This window comes from Tripterygium wilfordii, chromosome 17, assembly GCF_013401445.1.
Source record: "Tripterygium wilfordii isolate XIE 37 chromosome 17, ASM1340144v1, whole genome shotgun sequence".
Lineage (NCBI taxonomy): Eukaryota > Viridiplantae > Streptophyta > Magnoliopsida > Celastrales > Celastraceae > Tripterygium > Tripterygium wilfordii.
The window spans coordinates 12,794,447-12,818,383 of record NC_052248.1 but is presented as its reverse complement, the minus strand read 5'-3'; the positions used below and the strand labels follow the sequence as shown (position 1 = coordinate 12,818,383).

General features: G+C 39.0%; 4 protein-coding genes across 7 annotated transcripts; 2 read left to right on the top strand and 2 right to left on the bottom strand.

Moving 5' to 3' along the window:
- Positions 1 to 386: 386 nt before the first annotated feature.
- On the top strand, positions 387 to 6,309 carry LOC119982569 (ABC transporter B family member 4-like). 3 transcript variants are annotated; one of them, XM_038826026.1, is made up of 13 exons: positions 387 to 539; positions 1,079 to 1,442; positions 1,550 to 1,604; positions 1,693 to 1,868; positions 1,957 to 2,178; positions 2,259 to 2,497; positions 2,619 to 3,144; positions 3,244 to 3,517; positions 3,593 to 4,464; positions 4,616 to 4,882; positions 5,014 to 5,277; positions 5,376 to 5,669; positions 5,816 to 6,309. In XM_038826026.1, exons 2-13 carry the CDS (start codon positions 1,128 to 1,130, stop codon positions 6,167 to 6,169), a joined length of 3,858 nt encoding a protein of 1,285 aa, XP_038681954.1. In that variant the 5' UTR covers positions 387 to 539; positions 1,079 to 1,127; the 3' UTR covers positions 6,170 to 6,309. The 3 variants fall into 3 exon arrangements, with proteins under 3 accessions (XP_038681954.1, XP_038681957.1, XP_038681956.1); XM_038826029.1 differs by lacking the exon at positions 387 to 539 and adding an exon at positions 641 to 796; XM_038826028.1 differs by lacking the exon at positions 387 to 539 and adding an exon at positions 835 to 965.
- A 1,796-nt stretch (positions 6,310 to 8,105) lies between these two features.
- On the bottom strand, positions 8,106 to 11,961 carry LOC119982139 (PSME3-interacting protein). The gene is made up of 7 exons (XM_038825345.1): positions 11,764 to 11,961; positions 11,599 to 11,673; positions 11,370 to 11,427; positions 10,890 to 10,945; positions 10,645 to 10,707; positions 9,502 to 9,570; positions 8,106 to 8,479 (listed from the first exon to the last, which is right to left on the bottom strand). Exons 1-7 carry the CDS (start codon positions 11,818 to 11,820, stop codon positions 8,222 to 8,224), a joined length of 636 nt encoding a protein of 211 aa, XP_038681273.1. The 5' UTR covers positions 11,821 to 11,961; the 3' UTR covers positions 8,106 to 8,221.
- Positions 11,962 to 12,722: 761 nt separating this feature from the next.
- On the bottom strand, positions 12,723 to 16,365 carry LOC119982925 (L-cysteine desulfhydrase). Of its 2 annotated transcripts, XR_005464532.1 has the most exons (3): positions 14,910 to 16,365; positions 14,219 to 14,314; positions 12,723 to 13,082 (listed from the first exon to the last, which is right to left on the bottom strand). XR_005464532.1 is itself a non-coding variant. In XM_038826528.1 (2 exons), the coding sequence occupies exon 1, from the start codon at positions 16,309 to 16,311 to the stop codon at positions 14,914 to 14,916; it is 1,398 nt and encodes a 465-aa protein (XP_038682456.1). In that variant the 5' UTR covers positions 16,312 to 16,363; the 3' UTR covers positions 12,723 to 13,082; positions 14,910 to 14,913. The 2 variants fall into 2 exon arrangements, 1 of the variants encoding a protein (XP_038682456.1); XM_038826528.1 differs by lacking the exon at positions 14,219 to 14,314 and having other exon boundaries at positions 14,910 to 16,363.
- Positions 16,366 to 16,504: 139 nt separating this feature from the next.
- On the top strand, positions 16,505 to 21,231 carry LOC119982923 (protein transport protein SEC23-like). The gene is made up of 7 exons (XM_038826526.1): positions 16,505 to 16,661; positions 16,783 to 16,899; positions 17,095 to 17,742; positions 18,005 to 19,825; positions 20,360 to 20,476; positions 20,620 to 20,691; positions 20,863 to 21,231. The coding sequence occupies exons 3-7, from the start codon at positions 17,254 to 17,256 to the stop codon at positions 20,998 to 21,000; spliced, it is 2,637 nt and encodes an 878-aa protein (XP_038682454.1). The 5' UTR covers positions 16,505 to 16,661; positions 16,783 to 16,899; positions 17,095 to 17,253; the 3' UTR covers positions 21,001 to 21,231.
- Positions 21,232 to 23,937: the final 2,706 nt, after the last annotated feature.

Here is a 23,937-nt window from a genome sequence, read left to right as displayed (position 1 = left end):
GAAGAAGGATTGTTTCCTTGTCAAACCAAAAAAAGTTGTGCAAGCAAATATAATTAATCCATGTAAAAAAAACTACTCCAACGTTCTTTTTTGTTTTATTTCACAATAAAATAAATAGAAGTCATTATCCTTATTATTTATTTTTTACCGGTAATTCTTTTATCGATATGACTATTGAGCAGAGTCTTGAGAGATACATATAACTTATTGACAGTGAAAGCATTATCATCTCTTTGAATGAAATGGCTAAATGAGTAATTAATTGATTAATTAAAGACAAAGTTCAAATTGAGAGGGTATTCCAGGTGGCCTTCCTTTTTCTTTATTTTTGAAAAGGAAAGTATTTGTCCAATATATTGCTGTCTTTGCTCTCTAAACAAATTAGTTGGTTGGATTATATGTAGGTATGCATTTTGTAAATGCGTTTGAATAGATTTAGCACACAAAGAGTGGTCACAGAAGAGAGATGCACTAGGAACAGCATTCCCTCCTCCATCAGAAAAAATAGCTCATTCCAACCACCCCTTGCTTCTCTTTTGGTAAATAAAATCTATTTCCATGAAAAGACATGCTTTTATATATTATATATTTATATGTGAAAAATGGTTTGGTGTCAAACAAAGATCATTTTCATTAGTTTTGTCAAGAACAGGAGAAAGTAGAAGTTCTGCGAATTTCTGGGTCTCCTGTTTTTTTTTTCTTGGTCGTCTTTCTTGCAAAGAAATCGATTGTGTTCGAGTAGAGACTATAGAGTAGTGGGTTGAATCAAGTTGCGATTCTTCTGTCTGAAAAAGAGGTGGTCATGCTGGATACGCAAGTCTTCATTATTTATTTATTTGTTGGGTTCTGATATTTTCCTGGAAAGTTTGTCCAACCTTTACTCTTACTGTGTTTTCAATGGTTTCCATGTTTACTTGCTGTGTTGAAAAGCATAGCATGGCAAATGTTGAAGATCCTTAAAAAAAGTACGGAACTTGACTCCTAGTAGAGGGAGTTCTAAAAGAAAATCTGAAGCAGATTCAAGTTCTCCTTTATTTTATTATATGTATTGTAGATTTAAGAGTTTTTTCAATTGCAGGCAGTGAGAGATTTAGAGATTCCAAAGTTAGGGTCTGAGGTCGGAGAACATGGCCGGACAGGACGGGTTGGGCAACGGTGATGGTATGAACAGGGAAGAGGCAACCACCTCAAGAGGCCCTTTGGAGGTGGAGAAGAGTTCCAATGGAGAGGGTAACACTGAGGACGACCAGATACGGACGGTGCCGTTTCGCAAGCTCTTCGCATTTGCAGATTCAACTGATATCTTGCTCATGATTATTGGCGCAATTGGTGCTATTGGGAATGGCTTGTGTATGCCTCTGATGACGATATTGTTTGGAGATATGATTAATTCTTTTGGTGCTAACCAGACCAATGATGATGTTGTCAAAGCTGTTTCAAAGGTAAAAGTGGCAAAAAAAATGGAGATTAGTTTCAAATTTAATTAGCAGGGAGGTTCAAGTTCTGTCCAGTGACCTCCTTTGCTTATCTGATTTTGGTTGGTTTTCAGGTTGCTTTGAAATTTGTGTACTTGTCTATTGGGGCTGGATTTGCATCGTTTCTCCGTAAGTACTCCTCTTACCCTAAATCACTACAAATTCCTTGATTGATTAAGTAGTCAAAACTGAGAAACCTTTGCTTACTATTTGTCAGAGGTGACTTGTTGGATAGTCACAGGAGAGAAACAGGCGGCGCGCATAAGGGGATTGTACTTGAAAACCATTTTGAGACAAGATATTGCTTTCTTTGATTTGGAAACTAATACCGGAGAGGTTATCGGTAGAATGTCCGGTGACACTGTTCTTATTCAAGATGCCATGGGAGAGAAGGTAATTAGACTGTTTAATTTTTTCCCTGCTGCAATTGTTAAGAATCTCTATAAGAAGAATTTCACGGTATTGATTTTTGCTTCTGCAGGTCGGGAAATGCATACAGCTTTTGGCAACATTTATTGGAGGCTTTGCAATAGCATTCATCAAGGGATGGCTTCTTACTCTTGTCATGTTAAGCTCTATTCCACTCCTTGTGATATCCGGTGGAGTCACGTCTGTCTTGATATCCAAGATGGCAACCCAAGGACAAACTTCCTATGCAAAGGCAGCAACTGTTGTTGAACAGACAATTGGCGCAATCAGAACGGTATGGTAGATAACCAGTGCTGTCACATTTGTTTTGAATTTTTTCATTCAATAACATGTGCTCAAATTTTTCCCATCCAGGTTGCATCATTTACTGGGGAGAAGCACGCCATTAGTGAGTATAACAAGCTTCTTGTCAGTGCCTACAAATCGAGTGTTTCTGAGGGCCTTGCTAATGGATTTGGTATCGGCATGGTTATGCTGGTTGTGTTTGCGACTTATGCTTTGGCTATATGGTATGGGGGGAAATTGATACTGGATAAGGGGTATGATGGTGGTCGAGTGCTAAATGTTATCATTGCTGTCTTGACTGGATCCATGTGAGTTTTGTTTTTCTATTTGATTCACAAGCACTTGAACATAATAAAATCATGTCAAAGTCGGGCAGTTTTTATTCAATCCTGACTCATTTTTTTTCTTGTGAAATGTGGATGTTTTTAGGTCCCTGGGGCAGGCATCCCCTTGCTTGAGTTCATTCGCTGCTGGTCAAGCTGCTGCATATAAGATGTTCGAGACGATTAATAGGAAGCCAGAGATAGATGCTTATGATACAAAAGGAAGAGTGTTGGATGATATTCGTGGAGATATAGAATTGAGGGATGTTTATTTCACTTATCCTGCCAGACCAGATGAGCAAATTTTCCACGGATTCTCTCTTTTCATCTCAAGTGGCACAACTGCAGCTTTGGTTGGACAAAGTGGAAGTGGGAAGTCAACAGTGATCAGTCTGGTCGAGAGATTTTATGACCCACAAGCTGGTGAAGTTCTTATAGATGGCATTAACCTTAAAGAACTCCAGCTTAAGTGGATTAGAGAGAAAATTGGTCTTGTCAGCCAGGAACCGGCATTGTTTACAGCCAGCATTAGAGAAAATATTGCTTATGGAAAGACAGGTGCAACGAATGAAGAGATCCGTGCTGCTACTGAAATGGCAAATGCTGCTAAATTCATCGATAAATTGCCTCAGGTTCTAATTTCTTTCCCATGTATTTTTTTCAATGTGATTTTGTCATTTTTCATGGTCATCTTGCTCATATTACCCTTTCATGTTGTATTTGTCGTTTAGGGATTAGACACCATGGTTGGTGAGCACGGAACCCAGCTATCTGGTGGGCAGAAGCAGAGAATTGCAATAGCAAGAGCAATCCTGAAGGACCCCAGAATTTTGCTTTTAGACGAAGCAACAAGTGCACTGGATGCTGAATCTGAGAGGATAGTGCAAGAGGCCTTAGACAGGATAATGGTCAATCGAACCACTGTCATCGTCGCCCATCGTTTGACTACTGTTAGAAACGCTGATATGATTGCTGTCATTTACCGAGGGAAGATGGTCGAGCAAGGTAAGTGATAATCATCCCCAACTCAAGTCACTCTTGGAGGGTTTTTTGCTTAAATATTTCTCAATCAATCTTCAGGCACACATTCAGAACTACTCAAGGATCCCGAAGGAGCATACTCTCAGCTTATACGTTTACAAGAGGGAAACAAAGATTTGGAGGCTGATGACCACAGGAGACCAGACCTCTCTAGTGAATCGCTTAGACAATCTAGTCAAAAATTGTCATTCACTCGATCTATAAGCCGTGCATCTTCCAGAGGAAGCAGCCCCCGTTCATTTTCAGTCTCATTCGGTTTACCGACTGGTCTCACTGTCGCTGATACTGCCGTGGAAGCACTTGAAGATGCTCCACCGCCTGATCAACGAGCCCCTGAGGTTCCACTCAGCCGTATTGCTGCACTTAACAAGCCAGAGATTCCAGTTCTTATCTTGGGAGCTATAGCTGCAGCTGTCAATGGTTCTGTAATGCCCATTTTTGGTATCCTAATTTCAAAAGTAGTCAACGCATTTTATGAAACACCTGATAAAATGAAGAAGGATACTAGTTTCTGGGCGTTAATATATCTTCTTCTTGGATTTGTAACCTTTCTGGCATATCCGTCAATGAATTATTTCTTTGCTGTTGCTGGGGGTCGGTTAATACGACGTATCAGAGCACTATGTTTTGAGAAGGTGGTTCACATGGAAGTAGGTTGGTTCGATTTACCAGAAAATTCAAGTGGTGCAATTGGTGCAAGACTCTCAGCAGATGCAGCATCGGTCCGTGCCCTAGTTGGAGATGCATTAGCTCAGATGGTTCAAAATGCTGCAACAGCAATAGCAGGCTTGGTCATTGCTTTCACAGCTAGCTGGGAATTATCACTTATCATCCTTGCGCTGCTTCCTCTGTTAGGATTTAACGGATATGTTCAAGTAAAGTTCATGGAAGGGTTCAGTGCAGATTCCAAGGTATGTTTTTGATCTAAAACTCTTTCTGAGCATTCATTTTCGACGTTTCTATATGATTTTGAGGTTTTAAGGCCTTTTACGACGTTCAATAATGTTAACCAGTTAGTTATTATAAAGTTGTTCATTGAGATGTAAATGTAATTTATTGCAGCTGATGTATGAGGAAGCCAGTCAAGTTGCTAATGACGCGGTTGGAAGTATAAGAACAGTTGCCTCATTCTGCGCTGAAGAGAAGGTGACGCAGCTGTACGAAAGGAAATGCGAAGGCCCTATGAAGACAGGGATAAGGCAAGGCCTGATCGGCGGAATAGGATTTGGACTTTCTTTCTTCTTACTGTTTAATGTCTACGCAACCAGTTTCTATGCTGGCGCTCAATTTGTTAAAGCTGGCAGAATAACGTTTGCTGATGTTTTTCAAGTGAGTATATCATTCTAAAGCATCAGAAATTTCTTTTCTGTTTTCCTCTGTACGGGGCAAATACGCAAGACTGCCTCATTTAATTTCACCATTGTGTGTGTTTGATTTGATGTTAACATGATGATCGACAGGTATTTTTTGCGTTGACCATGGCCGCTCTTGGAGTTACTTCAACAAGCTCAATGGGTACTGATTCCACCAAGGCCAAGAATGCTGCTGCGTCTATATTTTCAATGATCGACCGAAAGCCATTGATAGACGCAAGTGATGAGTCGGGGATAAAATTAGACAGAGTAAAAGGAGAAATTGAGCTTCGACACATAAGCTTTAGGTATCCTGCTAGGCCGGATATTCAGATTCTTCGAGACCTATGCTTGACCATTCGTCCTGGCAAGGTAAACATCAAATTCTCTTCAAAATGCTTCCTTTTGTTTTGTTTTTCTAGCATAGAGCATTGTGTTTTTAAAGTCTAACATGTATGAAACTTTCACAGACGGTTGCTCTTGTGGGCGAAAGTGGTTGCGGGAAATCTACAATCGTAGCAATGTTACAAAGGTTTTATGATCCTGAATCAGGCCGTATTACACTCGATGGAACTGAACTTCAAAAGTTGAACCTTAGGTGGTTGAGGCAGCAAATGGGTCTTGTTAGCCAAGAACCAAGTTTGTTCAACGACACAATTCGCACCAACATTGCCTATGGAAAACAAGGAAATGCTACCGAGGCAGAAATTTTAGCTGCTGCAGAAGCGTCCAATGCCCACAAGTTCATCAGTTCATTAAACCAGGTTAGAACGACGTCTCAACAAAATAGAATTGATCCTTTCAGCAGCATTTCTCCATACCATTGAAAAAAAAAACAAACATGTTAGCATATATTTTCTTATTTGTTTAAATTGACAATGGATAACATGTGAGGAATGGCCAAATGCAGGGCTATGATACAATGGTAGGGGAAAGAGGAGTCCAAATGTCAGGAGGGCAAAAGCAAAGAATAGCCATAGCCCGCGCCATAGTGAAAGATCCGAAGATATTACTATTAGATGAGGCTACCAGTGCACTAGATGCTGAATCTGAAAGAGTGGTTCAAGATGCATTAGACCGAGTAATGGTGAACAGAACGACAGTCGTGGTGGCTCATCGATTATCGACAATCAAGAATGCAGATGTAATTGCCGTGGTTAAAAATGGAGTGATCGTCGAGAAGGGAAGGCACGAGACTCTGGTCGCCATTAAAGATGGAGTTTATGCCTCCTTGGTTGCGCTGCACACCAGTGCTTCAACTTAAGCATATGTACCCTGAGCTATGTTCTTTTCTGCTTATTTTGGACTTTGCTTTGTAAGGCAGCTGTTACTATAAGTTTATAACTGTCTGAATGACCAAAGTATTTCTTACAACTCCAGCATTTGTTGATATATTTCATGAAAGCCCCAGATTCCTGGAAAGAACACAAGGGTTTTGTCTGTTTTTCATTATCATATGAGACTTGGGTTGCAAGGAAATAAGAAAATTATTACTTGAGAATTAAAAATATAAAAGTCATCAATGGATGAACACCTTTCATCTCCATTATTTCTGTTGTGGTTGCAAAATGACGTTCTAAATTCACATCAGCAGAAATAAAGCCTATTTGTTGGGATGTGACTGTGGCAACTCATTACAAACTTCAACGCCCAACAGTTTCGGCGTTAATTTCTTGGATGGACCAAAGACCTATGCTAATTTTTGTGGAGTTAACTCTTCTTTGTGCGCTTCAACCTCGTTCTTCCCGCACGGTTTTTGTTTTGACCCAGTCTTATTTGTCGTCAGTTTAGAACGGATTGGGTTGACGTCCTGAATTTAGAGCCGACTCAACTGTTCAGTAAACATGTTGGACTGAAGAATTCTTGGTTAAACAAAATATTTGCAGGAAAAATATAATCAAACAGCATCATGATGGAACAAAAGTAGACCCACAGGCCACTCTCAGTTGTGGAGTCTCTCTCCACCCAATTAAAGTTGATATCTCTGGTTTTGTGGAGTTTCTCTCCACCCAATTAAAGTTGATATCTCTGGTTTACTTTTCTGTTTGTGGAATTTATACCGCCATCTTAGTTGAGATTGGACTGAGGAATGTGAAACTATGCACGCCTGTCTTTAAGTCAAAAACTTAATGGACTTCCGTTGTTTTCTTAGCTTTGGTGGGTTCATTATCATTGTCGTGGAATCTTCAACCGCTCTCATTAATTTCCTTGATTTTACTTAGGAATTATTCTGCAACATATCTTACACATCCCAATGTTTTTTTGTCCAACTATTCCAAATAATGAGATGGACGCACACGATTTCATATAGATCATGTGTGACTCACGATTTCACATGGATCATGTGAGTCCATCTCGACATTTGAAATAACTGAGACAAAAAATATTTGGATGCTTACGCAATACGACGCACCGTAGGCCCTTAAACTACGAAAGTATGCATTCCTATCATCTGGGTGAAAGCTGTTTCATTGATGAGATAAGGTCCTTCTCAATCCAATTTCGTACGGGTAGAAGACTTTATATGCATGTATATCGAGTAAAGAAGCAAGAAGAAAAATGGAGTAGATTAGTACGACATCTACCAACTCCTATCAAAATCATTGAAAGCAAGAACATCAAGAGGAAGTTGAAATACCTACCAAGTGATTTTTTTTATTTGATTTTTCCGAAATGTGTTGATCTATAAGATCTACTTTCGGTTTGATACCTGTTTTAATCAATTAACTTCAATGGATTGATTTACATGTGCATAAATATTTTTTGTTGACAAAAGAGTTTCGTCGGTTAAGTTAGATCCGCAAAAAATGGGGTATTCTTTTATTATTTTTCCGAAAACTTTAGTCATTTCAAAAGGACTTCTTTGGACACACGCAAAAAATAGGTCAATTCACCCATTTTTTGCTCAATTTGTCATGGAGACAAGACAACTAACGAAAATTCTACGTATAGACTCAAGATAGAAATCAAATCCACAATCACCAGAGAGAGTAGGCTCTCTTCTAATCGTTAGGATAGGAGTTGATTCCGATCCGTATTTTGTGTTTGTTTTTATAAGGTATAATATTATTACCATCAGTTTTCATGCAACTAGACCCTCTAAAGTTAGGTATGATTTTGCGTAGACACCCAACAATTTGGTCAGTGAGTGAAAAAAAACTTGCAGGCGCACTCGAGGATGAAAGCAGAAATGTAATTGGTGAAAGCAATACCGAAAACTTCTTGAGATAACGACCCAGCAAAAATACTAATCATCATCTCCACTGTAGGAAACTAAGCCACTTTTAGCAACATAATGGCATTCACAGCAAAAATACTAATCATCATCTCCACTTTCGTCACTGTAAGAAACTAAGCCACTTTTAGCAACATAATGGCATTCAACAGCATAATCATTTGACATTTTCATTGTATTGGAAGACTTATTCATGGTAGGACTGGGTCGTTTCAGCTTGTCTGTTTCCTCTTCAACATTTCCAGCATCCGTCCTTGCTTTCTTTGCCTGTGGCTTGACTTTAACAATCATACTCAATGGTCGAGATGCCGAATTCTTCTTCCCGATTGGTTTCTGTTCCTGAAAGCAAAAGCATGACCATTGAAAAATCAACGAGGGTATATAATCCATAAGAACCTGTATCCAGTAAAGAGGCAAACTTAGTAGAGAAACCTTCAAGCATGCTGACTTCAGAACTTAGAAGATAGTCACACAATAAATTGACTCTGATCGTTCCATTAGTATCAAGTTCAACAGAAATCCAAAACCCCCCTCACACCATTTTGTTAGATTTTTTCATGTTTTCTAAAAGACTAAACAGATGGGACCCAAAATGGCATTGGATTTAGGATTTTATGCCTTCTAGGACCCTTTGAATCCTGCAGTCTAGCCTTATGCGACATAGTAGTTTCATAAAAGGTGAGAACATAGCACCCTAGGCTATATTGCGGACCTACATATCCATGGGGTTACCATTTTGTTGAAATTTAAGGTACAAGCAAGATGCAAAAAGAGACTTTAGCCACATTTCAAGTTGAATCAGTTTATCATGAGGCCACCAATTGATGATGGAAGGTCTAAAAATCGAGTTATTAGAAACTGCCTCACTACGCCTAATCATGATTTAGAAAATTTATTTCTGAAGGTGGAACATTCTCATTCTAGAACATTGATTTCAAGAAAGGGGGACCTAAATAGTATCATTCATCATTAAATAGTATAAGTAACTTTTCTATGCTCTTTCACATAATTAACTTAGTAATGATTAGTTTTCAGATTTAAATATTTTCTTCTTAAAAGCAACAAATTTGGATGCGCCATCCAGTGTGTCCCTCTCAATGATTTAAGTTTCAGTCCATGTGCTACTGCAAGTGCGATATCCTTTACCTGTTCTGTTGTTCCTGAGGTCTGTCCACACATTTCAAATAATTTAAAAACACTATTGTCGACATTAACAAAATTAGAGCAAAAGGCTCAATGGTGGGTCCAAAATATGGCGGTCAACATATTATAACACAAAATCAACCTACTTTACATCTACATACACCAATCCAGTAAATAAACCGAAAAAAGGTTGACGAGTAAACTGATTCAAAACCAACCTGGACTATAGGTACAGTAGGCATTGTCTTCGCATCAGGTAGCGTGGTAGCCTGTGCTGCCACTGCTGCCTGTAATGAAAAAAGATTGACTGAGATGGAAACAATGTCAATAGTTAAGATAAACGAACTCAGTTCACAGGTATGCAAAGCTCCCGGACAAAACTTTATTGAAGCGTGTGCTTACACCAGTACTTTGTGTTTGGTGTCTATAAGAACTGTAATTTGAATCGAGAAGACCTTGCTGTTTAGGTGTGCTGGGGCATTTAACACTAGACTCTTCTTTGAAAGTTTAATAGCACTATGTATCAATTCCTAAAGGGCAACAACTAGTATATACTTGAACAAGAAATAGTGATTTCGTAAAGGATACAAAAGCTTAGTGTGAAAATTTGATAACAAATAGTTACCAGGACACGTCAGACATTATCCAATGCTGGCCTAGAACCCACATCTATGTCCCAGGGTAGACTAACTTCATAAACCATCAATTATATGCTCTCCCAACATGTTGAATAAATCCTAACTTCGCTAGTACCTGAAAATTTGAATTTTGATCATGGATACCTAGACCAATTCTTCAATATTCAGGAAAAGGTTTGTAGCTCCAAACCTGAGCTATATAAGGTTTTCCCCCTTAGGTAATACATTAACTTAGCTGTTCCCAACTTATAGGGAAGGTCACATACAACCATTTCTGACCTAAAACCCTAACAAACAAGTCCATACAGTGTCTTTGCTAACTTTGATTGTAGCTCATACGACATTGAACAGTATACAGGGGTTGGGAACTTGAATTGTATCTCGCGGTCTTCAAACAGGTTTCAAATTAAAATTGTACGTTGCATTTCAACCAGTTGAATCTTATCAAACTAGTTCAAACCATTATTTGATTCAGTGGTCACTTAACTCTGTTCCATCATCCATAGAAGTAAGCTTCGATATCTACTCTTCAAACACACACTTCATCAAACTATAATTTGTGAATCCCAAAAATCACAGTTAGACTTAATGCAAGAAAAAAACTTCCAAAGGAACATAATCTTTCAAATTCCCATGCGAGGAAATCATATTGACATCAATGAGAAACATTTGGCACCTTCCATCCAACAGAAATTCTATATTTCAAAATGGTTTGAAAATTACTTGGAAGCTCCGGAGCTGTTGGGCGTCCTCATCTGCCATTTGCTGCTCATATTCCCTCCTTGACTAAATAAAGAAAACAAGATATTAGAATACCAGATATAAAAAGAATAGAGAGGGAAACAGCATCAAGTCCTCGCTGAAAACTGAGTATCAAAAATCTCTTCTAAGGAAGAGCAGAGAGGCTTCAGTTCTAATACTGATAGTATCCAAATTCCACAATAAATAAACTTTAAGCACATTCTCACCGCCTCAAGTTTTTCAAGAAACTCAGTCTCATCTTCATCCAAGGCTTTGGGTGGTCCTGCGTAAAAAGAAAAATTAAAGCCTGTAAATTAACTCGTTGAATCACAACTTTGAAATACTGCTTTGTTCTGACTTGAGTAGGCTACACACCCACACCACTGTATGAGGAAATAAATGTGTCCATCAAATTGCCTTTGCTCTATAAGAATAACAAGCCCCTCAGAAACACCGAGACAAATACAAATGACCTTGGCAGCAAGACATACTATTCAAACCAGGAAAGAGCATGAACAGCACAAACAAGCTGAGGATTAAAAGTTCCCTCTTGTTACTGGTTAACATGCTTGACATGTTCACCTCAAGTCATTAACATGTTCAAATGTAGTAATGATCTTACATAAGTAATTAAGGAGGAGTATCCTTATTGCATCGATGCCAAAGGCATATACTTTAAGGCTTTGCTAGTAGACTAGAGCACTTACTGTGCTTGAATCGCTCGTTAAACTCTGCATCACGCTTGTCTTTGTTCTCTTTTAATATCTGCATCCAGAATATATCATGACCATTAGCATTGCTTCTTCCAGCAGTCATTTAACAATAAACCAAATCAATCACAAAACTCGATTTTATCATTAGGAAGCCAAATGTGAGTATAATGCATTCTCTTTGGGGTTAAAAAATTGTAAAAACTTCAGAAGGGTTTCCACAAACCTCAAAGAGCGGCCTATCTCTCTGGGCAGTTCCATCTTCAACTCGCTCACCCCTTGTTTTCTTTGATTCGTCCAACTGCCACCCGATAATATAATCAGAAACCCCAAACTAGATTTAGGAGATTAATTAGGGTTTAGCAAAAGAGATGGTCGATTGGTTCTGTACCTGTTCCTCGGAGACGAAATTCATCAACCTTATCGGCGGCGGTAATTCCTCTGCCATCTTAGCTGTTGATACTTCCGGACCCGGTCACAAACCAAATCCAGTCACCACTGCGTTTTCTGCACTACCAAATTATTTTTGGAAGCCGCCGTTTTTGCGATGAAAGCCCAATTAAGAACAGTCGTGATAAGGTGACAGGTCAGAGTTTCTCCCGCCACGTGGTCATTGACTACTGGCGCAAGCTATGAGAATCGGTGGTATTAGAGAGCTGATTTGGGCTAAAAAATGACGTTGAATGCTGACATGGCTGTTAAATGCTGATATGTAAAATGCCACATAACCTAAAATGCGAACCTACGTTCTAATCATTCATTGAAAACATGTACGAACCTATGTTTTTATCATTGATTTAAAACATATTAAATCAAAAGCAATGACATCACTTCTCATTTCAAGTATCTACATCCTTAAAAATATCCGCATTTTTAATCCAGATAATTCCCGATTGTATAAGATTCTCTTTTGAAGTTTTACTCAATATGGTCTGGCTTTTAACATTTTTCCCCCCTTTCCTTGCAGAGCCCCAGCACCCGCTACAAAACTGGTTATTTCACGACAAACATCAGCATTTGAAACACAGAATAATTCCTTTGATCAACTAAAGACTCGGCACTTCCGAACGAGCCACAGATACCCATGGGCTCTAGCATGCATTTCAGCTACAAATCCTGAAATTTTAATTCGGTCCATCCACGTTACTGATCATTGATGCTGTCCAAGAACTGGATATTCAGCTCCGTGGACCAAGGACTGGGCACGTAAAAGCAAAGAACAATTTATCATCAATACTTTCCTAAGAATGCCCATTGGCAGAAATGCTTATGAAAAAATAATGTACCAAACGAGCAAATGAGAACACCATAACCAGCCAAGGACTAAGTAGTTAGAAACAGACAGTGCAGTGAAGCGAAGTGCAGCAAGAGACCAGGCTCATTTCTTTAGATTAAACCCCATATTGAAGTGATCAGCAACAAGGCTGAGTGAAGAATATGAAGCTCATAAAAAGGAGGATGAATGCTAAGAGAGTTCGGGCATTCATGAATTTATTCTCACAACTATGGTTATGCTACAACAAGGCTGTGAAAACTAGCTAGCTTACTAGCAATTCTGTGGTTCTCTTCAGTTGCATTAACTGCAATCTCTGATCAGCTAAGCAACATGCATACTAATTCATCCACATACTGTGTGCAGCCACATCCATTAGAAAACTGGCGAAGCACGCATGCTATTCCATGAAAAGCTTCTCTGATGTCTAAGCGTTACTGCCAAAGGAAAAACATGAAATAATTAGACAACATGACTTTTTTTTAACAGAAACACTACACATCCATAAAATAAACATCCATAAACTTACATAAACATGAGGGCATGCCTATGTGGCTTCTTTAATAAAGTTTGTTTTTTTTTTTTTATAATCTATCTGGCATGTCTATCTGGCTTGCCACTTAGATTATGTAAATTTATGAACATATATCATTTTGGTTTTTTTAAACACTTCAGCAGGATGTCTAGACGTAAGGGAACTGCCATTCGAGAAAATAGGGAGATCTAGCATTCTAACTTCATGTTGACACGTAACAGTACACATGGACACTGTATGTTTGAACAAATTGGATATGCCATTCAAACTTAAGGAGATCTAGTTTTGTGTAGACATGTGGTGTGGCCGCATAAATGAAAGCAGTAATAGACAATACAACGACCTAGTTAATCACTATTAATTACAAGCAAAAGCATGGGGGCAGGTACAATCATACAAAAGCATGGCGGGTGAACTCTAATCTAAATCTGTAAAACTGATGTGGCTTCACAATAGATCACATCCGAGCCCAGTGGAAGTGTTTATGATTATGTAAATACAGGAAAAATTAGAGCTCAGCAGAGAAGGTGCCACGCTTGCAGATGTGGCATATACAAGCCTCACTACATCTCCTCTTCACATGAATGGTGAAGCTACAAGGTTAGATTCAACTTGGGTGTTTGATTGGACTTACCAATCAAGGAAAAGGAAGTGAAAACTGAAAACACACTAGTGAAATGTAAAAAAAATGTTTGGTGGGCAGATGTATGCAAACGACATCCACGAGAACAACATTTCATCTCAAGGTATTATGAGATTAACTCTGAATCCTACTATTTCTTTCCCTCTAATAACACCATAATGGAGGTGGGATGCCACTCCGATATAATTCCCAAATCTCTTGTTCCAACTCTAAAACCACAACATCGATTTAAGCACTATCCAAACAACGAAGCACTAAGAACCAAATATCATGTCAATTGGAAAATTAGACAAAATTGTAAAAAGAACACTTGAACTTTAATCATTGTACCACTTTTCTTGTAGGAAAGGGGAAAAAAAAAAAGACTTCAATGAATACAGTTAGGTATAATGCACCAGGAATAGGATTCAATGTTCTGCAAAACTTTCTTCTCAACCAAATAAACCAAATCTGCCACCACTGCTACCAAACTTATTTAAACCAACTTCTTTCTGCAACAATTCAAATTACCAGAAGGGCTATTAGAATGATCCCATACATTCATCATCACCTAAAGCTCATAGAACTCAGTTATCCCCAAGCATCCACCAATTATGAATCAAACCAAGAAAGAAACTCTTTTCAAATCCCTCACCATGCAGTTACAAGGTAACCTGAGTAATTGTCAAAGGAATTTTAGAAAACTTTTTTTTAAATTAAAAAATTGAAGAGAGAAGAGTGACGCCTATCAGCAAAATTCTAAAACGCATATCAGAAAATTTTGATTCGTAGCAAATCCTTTCAACACAACCATTGCTCCTCAAATATTCTTAGATCATATAATAAGCACCGCTCAAAGACAGCATCTAGCTCTTTCATTAGTTTTATGTACTTCTATGAATATCACAACATATTAATCAAATTCTCACACCAATGCTTTTAAGCTGCAATGTAGATAATTTATCTTTTCCCACACAAATGTGAACAGCTGCAAATCATGCTTGGAACTAGCATTAAACATATAAATCACATTTATTTTATATATTGACTAATTTGATTCCTGATATGAATATTTCCAGAAAATCCCTTGAAGTGTAGAAAGCATACCTCCTCATTCTACAGAAAGTATTTTGCAAATTCTCTTATCCTCGATCAACTGATTAATTGCATCCCTAAACTTGAAATAATCCTCAATACTGTTATAGACCTGATGAGAAATCCGGGCATACCCTGTTATGAGCCCATCCTTATCCCTTGCTACATTTTCACCATCCTTTGGAGTCTGATAATGTAAAGGAACCTCAACTCCATAACTTGCACGCAGATGGGACCTTAGCCTTGAGGCGTCCTCATTGCTTTTGATACACAACCTCGAGGGCAAACCAACCATAATCATGGCTGCACACATCTCAGGTGGTGATCCAAGAATGGTTCCCCATGACTCCGCCAACATTTTTCCCATTTTGACAACTTCCTCATGGTTCCTTTTCATTATCCCTTCTAATCCACCTTCAAACCTACTCACAAACTCCAAAGCTGATGGCACCACAAGCTGCGAACTATAATCCCTCGTTCCAATCCAAGCACTTTCAATGGGCAGGCCATTTCCATATTCATGTGAAACTACAGGGTGGTGCACATCATTTGGCGGACCCGACACTCGGCAATATAAAAAAGCAACTGCTGGGGGGCAAAAGCACCACTTGTGGAAATTACTTACATAGAAATCAGCACCAATGTCTTTGACGTCAACTTTAACACTGCCAATGGCATGGGCTGCATCCACAAAGACCCGCTCCACATCCTCCTCTCTACAAATCCTCACCAGCTCACGAACTGGCATCACAACGCACGGCATTGACGTGATATGATCGATTATCGCGAGCCTTATTTTTCTACCATCAGCTTTGCCTCTCTGCAACCCCTTCCTAAACTCAGCAATGATTTCTTCATCGGAATCAACCGGAAATGGTAATTGAACTTCCACAACTGACCCGCCAGCACGCGAGACATACGCTTGAATGGATTTCTTCACAGCTTGGAAGGCGCAGTGGAGCATTACCACGGTGTCGTTTTTGGCAAATCTGCCCTCGGCGAAACCACGGCCAATCTGTTGGAGCACGATAGCGGCAGCTGTCGTGGCGTTGTCAACAAGAGATACCTCGTCGACGTGGTCGGCGTTGATGAGGTCTTTGATGACAGTCCGCGAACGGAGAATCCCGTCCCGGAGCGTATTGCTGTAGAAATCATCTGGTTGCTGTAGAAACCGCAGTTGCCACTCCCGCTGTGCAGATAGCACGGACCCAGGGCAGCTCCCAAAGCTCCCGTTGTTGATTCGAGCTATACCAGGCTGGTGGTGAGAGAACTCTTCCCGGATATCGGATTCCGATATATAGCGGGTCATTCGGAGCTTCTTGGAAGCATGATCGAGATTGTGAGTCGAATCGCCATTTCGAGGATCGTCATGTTCCATGGCTGAGTAAGAGAGGACCGAATTAGGGTTTGGCATGACCGATTGAGAGCATCCCAGTAGTGAAGTTTGTAAATGAGAGGCCAGGAGGGTGAAGTACAGGTCACCTGATTATTATTTAAAACGACGTCATTTTATTTGCTTAGGTGTTCTGGATTTTGAGACATGTAGGATGCACGTGGTAAGGCCACTTCATCTTATCCAATCAAACGTCGAGGTCTGCCAGCAGTGCACGCAGAGCTGGCAACGCCAAAAACAAGAAGCGCCAGCAATGGTTTTCCCCTGTAATTATGCCCGACTCCTACAAAAACGCAACGCAGAGAGAGGCGAAGACCCCGATCCAAAGAGGGTCAAAATTAGCTTCTCGATTCTCTGCCAGTCCCTCACGGGTAAGTTATTTCTACTTTCTCCTCAATTACGTTGAATTTCAGATTCTTTCGGGACACGTAAACCCTAGATCTTTGTTTTTTTAAATTATTTTTCATTGATGATGATTATTTCCTTCGTTAGATTTCTGTGTGGAAGAGGGATTTGCTGCAGGCTGAAATTTTGTGAAGGTAGAGAGCTGAATGATCAGGTTTCGATGAAAATTCGGCTGGTGGCTTTGACTGATACTGATATGGGAAGGTGAAATTTGGTGCTTTTGGATGTTCTTGATTAAGTTCTTGGCTGTACTTCGATGTCACGAACTGGGTTTCAGTCAAAATTTATTCTTGTTGCTTGATTGTTTCTGGGGGTTTTAGATTGTATCGTAGTGTTTTTTTGTAAGGAGAGCTAAGACTTTATTGATGCTGCAATGTTTTTACGAACATTGTGCTGCAGGTGTATTCGCGATTTGCCCAATAATTGACTACTGTTCCTGCAGTAGGAAATTTCTTCTCTTTACCATTATTTCGAGTGCAGGAGTTGGGAGTGAAGTCTGATACTTGTTTCAGAGTTCTTGAAATTTATCGGTTTTCAGTAAAGACATTTGAGAATTCAATGGCCAATCCACCTCAACCTTCGCTCGGATACTCTGTTTCTATAACGCCTTCACAAACAGACAGACCGACTCCTCAGTCAGAGAAAAGTCCAGTTCCACCTACTCCTCCTCCAACTTCAGTTTCACCTGTAGCCCCTAGATTTCCCCCTCCTAAGTTGCAACACGATCAGATACCTTCACCTTCTATTAGAAACCTGAATTTTCAATCACCAACAAATGGGGTCAGCACTGGAAGCCCTGCTCCTCATTTGAGCACTCCTCCCGGCCCCCCTGTTTTTACTTCTCCCGTTCAGCCTGCTGCTGTACCTTTTCGAACTTCTCCAGCAACTCCTCAGCCAGTTGCTTTCTCATCAGGCTCAACATTGCCCACATCCTCCCCTCTCCATTTCTCAAATGGGTCAGCTGACTTGCAACACCAGGTTCCCAATGCTACAGAAGACTGGGTGCCAGTTACGAATTCACCATGTGTTTTGTTCTCAGCTCATAAGGTATCTCTTCATTTTCTATGGTTGTTTAAGACAGAAGCATTGATCTTCTTGTTTAATTTACATGCTTCTCTTTCTTTTGAAGTATGATCATTGTGAATTACCTTTAACATTCTAATTTACGGATTTTTTTAATATTCTATCATTGTCAGTTTATTTATTTAAACAAGTTTCTTATATGCTACAGATGTGTGTATTTGGATTAATGCTATTTTTTTCACATATGTTCTGTAATTCACTTCTGATTTCCGATTAAATCATCTAGGTGTTGAAACAGAAGAAAGTAGCAAATGTACCTAGTTTGGGTTTTGGGGCGTTGGTTTCTCCTGGGAGGGAGATTTCACCAGGTCCTAAAATAATACAACGTGATCCACATCGTTGCAAAAACTGTGGAGCTTATGCAAATCTCTATTGCAAGATACTGCTTGGCTCAGGCCAATGGCAGTGTGTGATTTGTCGGAAACTGAATGGAAGTGAAGGGGAATACATTGCTCCAAGCAAAGAAGAACTTCGAGGTCTTCCAGAACTGTCATCACCTGTGGTTGATTACATTCTGACCACAAACAAGAGACCTGGTTTTATTCCAGTTTCTGATTACCGAATGTCTGCACCTGTTATCCTTGTCGTAGATGAGTGTTTAGATGAACCACACCTCCAGCATTTACAGAGCTCTTTGCATGCATTTGTTGATTCACTTACCCCAACAACAAGAGTTGGAATTATATTGTATGGCCGAACAGTGTCAGTTTATGATTTTTCGGAGGAATCCATGGCATCCGCGGATGTGCTGCCAGCTGACAAATCTCCAACTCAGGAGTCGGTGAAAGCATTGATATATGGAACTGGAATATACATGTCCCCAATGCATGCATCATTAGAAGTAGCACACAAAATATTTTCGTCATTGAGGCCATACAAGTTGAACATTCCAGAGGCATCCAGAGATCGATGCCTGGGTGCGGCAGTTGAGGTTGCTCTGGCTATAGTTCAAGGGCCATCAGCAGAAATGTCTCGTGGGCTGGTTAAACGAGCAGGAGGGAATAGCAGAATAATTGTGTGCGCTGGTGGACCTAATACTTATGGTCCTGGATCCGTCCCACATTCTTTTACTCACCCAAATTATCCTTACATGGAAAAGACAGCAATGAAATATATGGAGCATCTAGGTCAAGAGGCTCATCAGCACAATACAGTTGTTGACATTCTATGTGCTGGGACCTGCCCTGTCAGAGTTCCCATTTTGCAACCTCTTGCAAAAGCTTCTGGAGGGGTTTTGGTTCTTCATGATGACTTTGGAGAAGCCTTTGGAGTGAACTTGCAAAGGGCATCTGCCAGGGCAGCAGGTTCCCATGGTTTTTTGGAGATACGCTGTTCTGATGATATTTTCATTACCCAGGTTGTTGGTCCAGGTGAAGAGGCACATGTAGACTCTCACGAAACATTTAAAATTGACAATGCTCTCTCCATACAAATGCTAAGTGTTGAAGAAACACAGAGCTTTGCTCTCTCCATGGAGACCAAACGAGACATCAAGAGTGATTTTGTTTTTTTCCAGTTCGCCATTCAGTTTTTAAATGTCTATCAAGCTGATATTTCGAGGGTGATTACTGCCAGACTGCCAACTGTTGATAGTGTTTCGGCATATCTTGAAAGTGTACAAGATGAAGTGGCAGCCGTCCTTATTGCCAAGAGGACCCTGTTGCGTGCGAAAGGCCACTCTGATGCAATTGATATGCGGGCAACGATTGATGAACGGATTAAAGATATCGCTCTGAAATTCGGGTCTCAGGTGCCAAAATCAAAACTTCATCGATTCCCCAGAGAACTCTCTTTGTTGCCTGAGCTTCTATTCCATCTCAGAAGAGGTCCGCTCTTGGGAAGCATTGTTGGCCATGAAGATGAGAGATCAGTTTTGCGGAATTTATTTTTGAATGCTTCTTTTGATCTCTCTCTTCGAATGGTAGCACCTCGTTGTTTGATGCACCGGGAAGAGGGTACGTTTGAGGAACTGCCAGCTTATGACCTTGCCATGCAGTCTGATACAGCTGTTGTACTTGACCATGGTACAGATGTCTTCATTTGGTTGGTATGTCTCTTATTTCCCAGCCACTTTAGTGTGGAATCTTTTTCTTGGTTTCTAATGCTGTTTATACTGATTTATATCTGTTAACATGTTTTAACCTTTTGTTGCTTGTGTAAAGTATTCATCCTTGCATCAATAGCATGTGACATGCATGTATGCAATCAATTACTGTCTGGGTACATGGTTGCATGTATAATGCATCTCTGTTTCTGTCTTTGTGTTGGTGCCTAGTTTCAATATCTTTGAACGACGAAGATGACTTCAATAGAATCTAGCAAGGTGGAGAGCGTCTGAGAGTTGTATGTCCTGTTGTTTAGTGATAAATGATGTCCTATTGTAAACAGACTTTAACTGTAACTTTCTGTAACTCAAGTATGCTCATGCATGCAGTCGCAAAAACATCATTAATTTTAAATTACAAAAACCAGCCCGGCATAAATTGATGGGTCAAACTTATGTATTATATTAAGATGGTAGAAATTTAATGCATTAATATGTCATTTTGATTTTTTGGGTCTTTGGCTTCATCTGTTTTAGGGTGCCGAACTTGCTGCTGATGATGGGAAAAGTGCAGCAGCTTTAGCGGCTTGCAGAACGTTAGCTGAAGAGATCACTGAATTGCGGTTTCCAGCTCCCCGCATCCTTGCATTCAAGGTATTCCGAAAACTTCATGGCTCTGCCATTCCTTTCTTTTCTTTTTTTATTTCTTTCCCCTTTTTGTATGCATCCACATTCATACTGAATTGCTCCACTTATGCTGCAAATTTAGTAACTTGAATGTTCTTCATTCATAACAGGAGGGGAGCTCTCAGGCTCGTTATTTTGTTTCTCGGTTGATACCAGCCCACGGAGATCCTCCTTATGAGCAGGTGAGAGGGGATAGAGCGAAAGAACCTTTTTGTTGATTACATTATTGGATTTTTTTATGACTGAAAATTTAGTGCTTATTTTGGAGCATCGTAAACACTGGCATGTGATCAAGAATTTCAGCATTTAAATGAGCTTAGATGATGAGAGATTGTATCGAAACTTGATTGCAGGAAGCAAGATTCCCACAGCTTCGATCTTTGACAGCAGAACAGCGGACAAAACTGAAAAGCAGCTTTATTCATTTTGACGATCCTAGCTCCTGTGAATGGATGCGAAATTTGAGAGTGTTACCTCCAGAACCAAGCTAAGCACCTTTTTTTTCGAATTTTAGTGGGAACCGAGAGCCCTATCTCGAAAAAGGTTTCTTTTGCTCCTCTCTTCTTTTTTGGCTGCCAATGCTCTGCAGTATATTTTCCTCTCTCTTTTTTCAATTTTTACAAAGAAACATTTATATTTGTCTTTGATTCAAACACTGAGTTGTGCCATCGATTATGTTTCTTTCTAGATTAATAAATCTCTCTTTGGCATATTTACATCCATGATTTTAAGTCTTCTCTTGCAAATTTCTGCCATAACTAAATCACTAGGGTCTAGGGTGAGGAATTATGCCATGCAGTTGCAGGCTAAAAGGAGCATTTGGTATATGCTATCATGATTGATGGGGAAATTCAATTGTGATTATGGTGTTTTTAAGTATTTAACTACTTTTTGTCTGATGGGAATTTGCAGTTGGACAATAGGTATTTGTCTACTTGCTCAGAAATTGTAACCTGCATCAACCCATGCATTGCAGCTTATCTGCAGTTCTAACCACCGTGGTTGTAAATAAGAAGGATAAGATGAACAAGGCAGAATGAGAAATCTGAAATTGGCCAAATTAGTTAGAAATGGTCGTGGCTGGCGGTGAACCAATTGATCTGTTTTTTTTTTAAAAAAAAATACACATTCCTCTATTAAAAACCGATAGCTTGGTCGGTTAAATTTATGGGAAAAAAAAAAAAAAAAAAAAAAACCCGAAACTGATGTGAACATCCCTACTGCCAACTGTTAGGCTAGAGATAAGTTCTCCTGAACGAAGCACTTCTGCAAATTTTACGTTGCTGTTGCAAATTATTTGTTCAACAAAATGCTTCAATGTACAAAATCATACAGTAAAAAGTAAGTGCTCACAACGTTTCTCGTATGATTTGCCCCCATGGCATAGTGTTTAAGAAAAGTCTCACATCGTTAAAATAAATATATAATAAATAGGTTATAAACTCATAGATTCCTTGACTAAATAAGACATGTTTTAAAACCATGAGTCCTGTAAAGTCTCGTCTGATGAATTAGGCTTGTAATTGGAAAAACGAACATTATCTATTTTACAATAATAATCAAATTTGGGCTGGACTCTAGAGAGTCCATTGTTGTCCTAACACACTAACACATCGTAGTAGAGATTTGGCCCCAAATGAATCATAGAAACAAAAGCTTGAATAATCTTACTCAATCTTCACTTTTATTTATTAAAGAAAAATCAATGAGATGGACCCCAGTAATAGCATGTTTCGATGTTGGAAAGCAGTCTAAATTGCATATATATATATATATATATTATACTAAATTATACTTTTTGAAAAACATGATTGATGAGTGACTGACCAACCTAACTAATCAAAATTTTAATGTTGTCGGAGGTACGAGGAAATTAAAGTTGACTTGGACCAGGGAGAGCATGTAAGGTAAAAAAACTTCATCATATATATATATAGAGGACTTCTCATGTGAGGGATCCCGCACTTTATTTAACGTGCGGGATCCATCTAACACCATTTATGCGCGGGCCCTATTACGTGTGGGGACCATACTTACACCAAATGAATGGTGTTAGATGGATCCCTCATTTTAAATAAAGTGAGGGATCCCTCACTTGAGAATTTTCATATATATATATATATATATTTTTTTTTTTCTCTTGGGCATTTAACTATCCTGTAGCTAGGTTTTCAAAAAATAAGTTTCAGATCGGTTTCGAGTCTGACAACAACACATGTTTACGAAATATTTACATGTTCAGACCCTAATCCGAATTAGATTTTGGACGTACTTAATTAACGAAGTCCTGATTTGTCTAAATCCAGAGGAGTAAATCGGACAATAACCTAATCTGAATAGGGTCTAGACAAGTAAATCGGTTAAGATTTATATATTTGGACTCAGACCTGACTTTAAACCGAACAAAAAATTTTGTGTTTGGATCCGAATTTCAAACACATAACTTTGTCCAAACTTGATTTAATCCGCATCGAATAAATTCGATCACCAGATCGAACAAAGTGTTACCATCCCTGCCTATAGCAATTGGATGCGTGAAGACTTTTTTAAAATTATATCTTACTTTTACTATGAGTCTTGTTTGTTTGTCTCCCTTTTCTCGGCATTTTCTTTCATTCTAATTCTAGTATTCTACATGTCGTCTGTCTCTCTGTTTACTTTGGATCCCTCAGCTTTAATTTGCTGTTCATTATTATTTCCGAAAGAAGAAAAAAAAAAAAAAGCACAGGTTTACTTGAATTGAATAGTAGGTTTATTCATGCTTTTTGTTTTTTTACATTAAATATAGTACAAGGTTAGTTAGGGCATAGAAAAAGAACCATGTGTGGATCTCATTCCTTCCTCTCCCTTTGCTGTTATGGGCCTTATTTTTTAAAAAGTGTACACACCTGAATCGAAACCAATTTCTACTTTTTATTATTATTATTATTATTATTGAGAAATGTTAAGAATTTCAATGTTTATTTTACTAATTATCTTCTTCTTTTTTGCTTCAGTTTTTTTACTAGTTATCTCAAATGCTGAGATTGACTCATATCACGTGATCCATATGAAATCATGAGTTTTACAAGTCTCACATGATCCATATGAAATCGTATTCGTACATCTTAGTATTTAGGTTAGTTGTGACGAAAATACTGGAATCCTTAAAAATGTTGTTTATTATTGTATTGGTCATAATACAGCCAGTCTCATGATATTCCTTCTTCATACAATCTTTGGTCATAAAAGCAGCGAAAAGTGTAATGGCCAAGCCAGGAGACAATGCAATCTCAGTGTTTTTTAGTTGATTTAGGGGTTCCGTAATTCCTTAGAGTCTACAATTCAAATCCAATGGTAGAGAAAAAATTAGACAAATTTTAAAAATGAAAAAACAAAAATATAGTATGATGTGACACCCGTCCCCAAACCATTGAATTCAAATTGTA

Excerpts from the sequence above, each read along its gene's own strand:
- LOC119982569 (XM_038826026.1), top strand. The coding sequence starts at position 1,128 with ATGGCCGGACAGGACGGGTTGGGCAACGGTGATGGTATGAACAGGGAA. Across the intron at positions 2,498-2,618 it reads GCTGTCTTGACTGGATCCAT|GTCCCTGGGGCAGGCATCCC; the intron begins GTGAGTTTTGTT and ends GGATGTTTTTAG. Across the intron at positions 3,145-3,243 it reads TCATCGATAAATTGCCTCAG|GGATTAGACACCATGGTTGG; the intron begins GTTCTAATTTCT and ends TTTGTCGTTTAG.
- LOC119982139 (XM_038825345.1), bottom strand. The coding sequence starts at position 11,820 with ATGGCAGAGGAATTACCGCCGCCGATAAGGTTGATGAATTTCGTCTCC. Across the intron at positions 11,674-11,763 it reads ATTTCGTCTCCGAGGAACAG|TTGGACGAATCAAAGAAAAC; the intron begins GTACAGAACCAA and ends ATCGGGTGGCAG. Across the intron at positions 9,571-10,644 it reads AACAGCTCCGGAGCTTCCAA|GCAGCAGTGGCAGCACAGGC; the intron begins GTAATTTTCAAA and ends TTTTCATTACAG.
- LOC119982925 (XM_038826528.1), bottom strand. The coding sequence starts at position 16,311 with ATGCCAAACCCTAATTCGGTCCTCTCTTACTCAGCCATGGAACATGAC.
- LOC119982923 (XM_038826526.1), top strand. The coding sequence starts at position 17,254 with ATGGCCAATCCACCTCAACCTTCGCTCGGATACTCTGTTTCTATAACG. Across the intron at positions 19,826-20,359 it reads CAGATGTCTTCATTTGGTTG|GGTGCCGAACTTGCTGCTGA; the intron begins GTATGTCTCTTA and ends CATCTGTTTTAG. Across the intron at positions 20,477-20,619 it reads CCCGCATCCTTGCATTCAAG|GAGGGGAGCTCTCAGGCTCG; the intron begins GTATTCCGAAAA and ends CATTCATAACAG.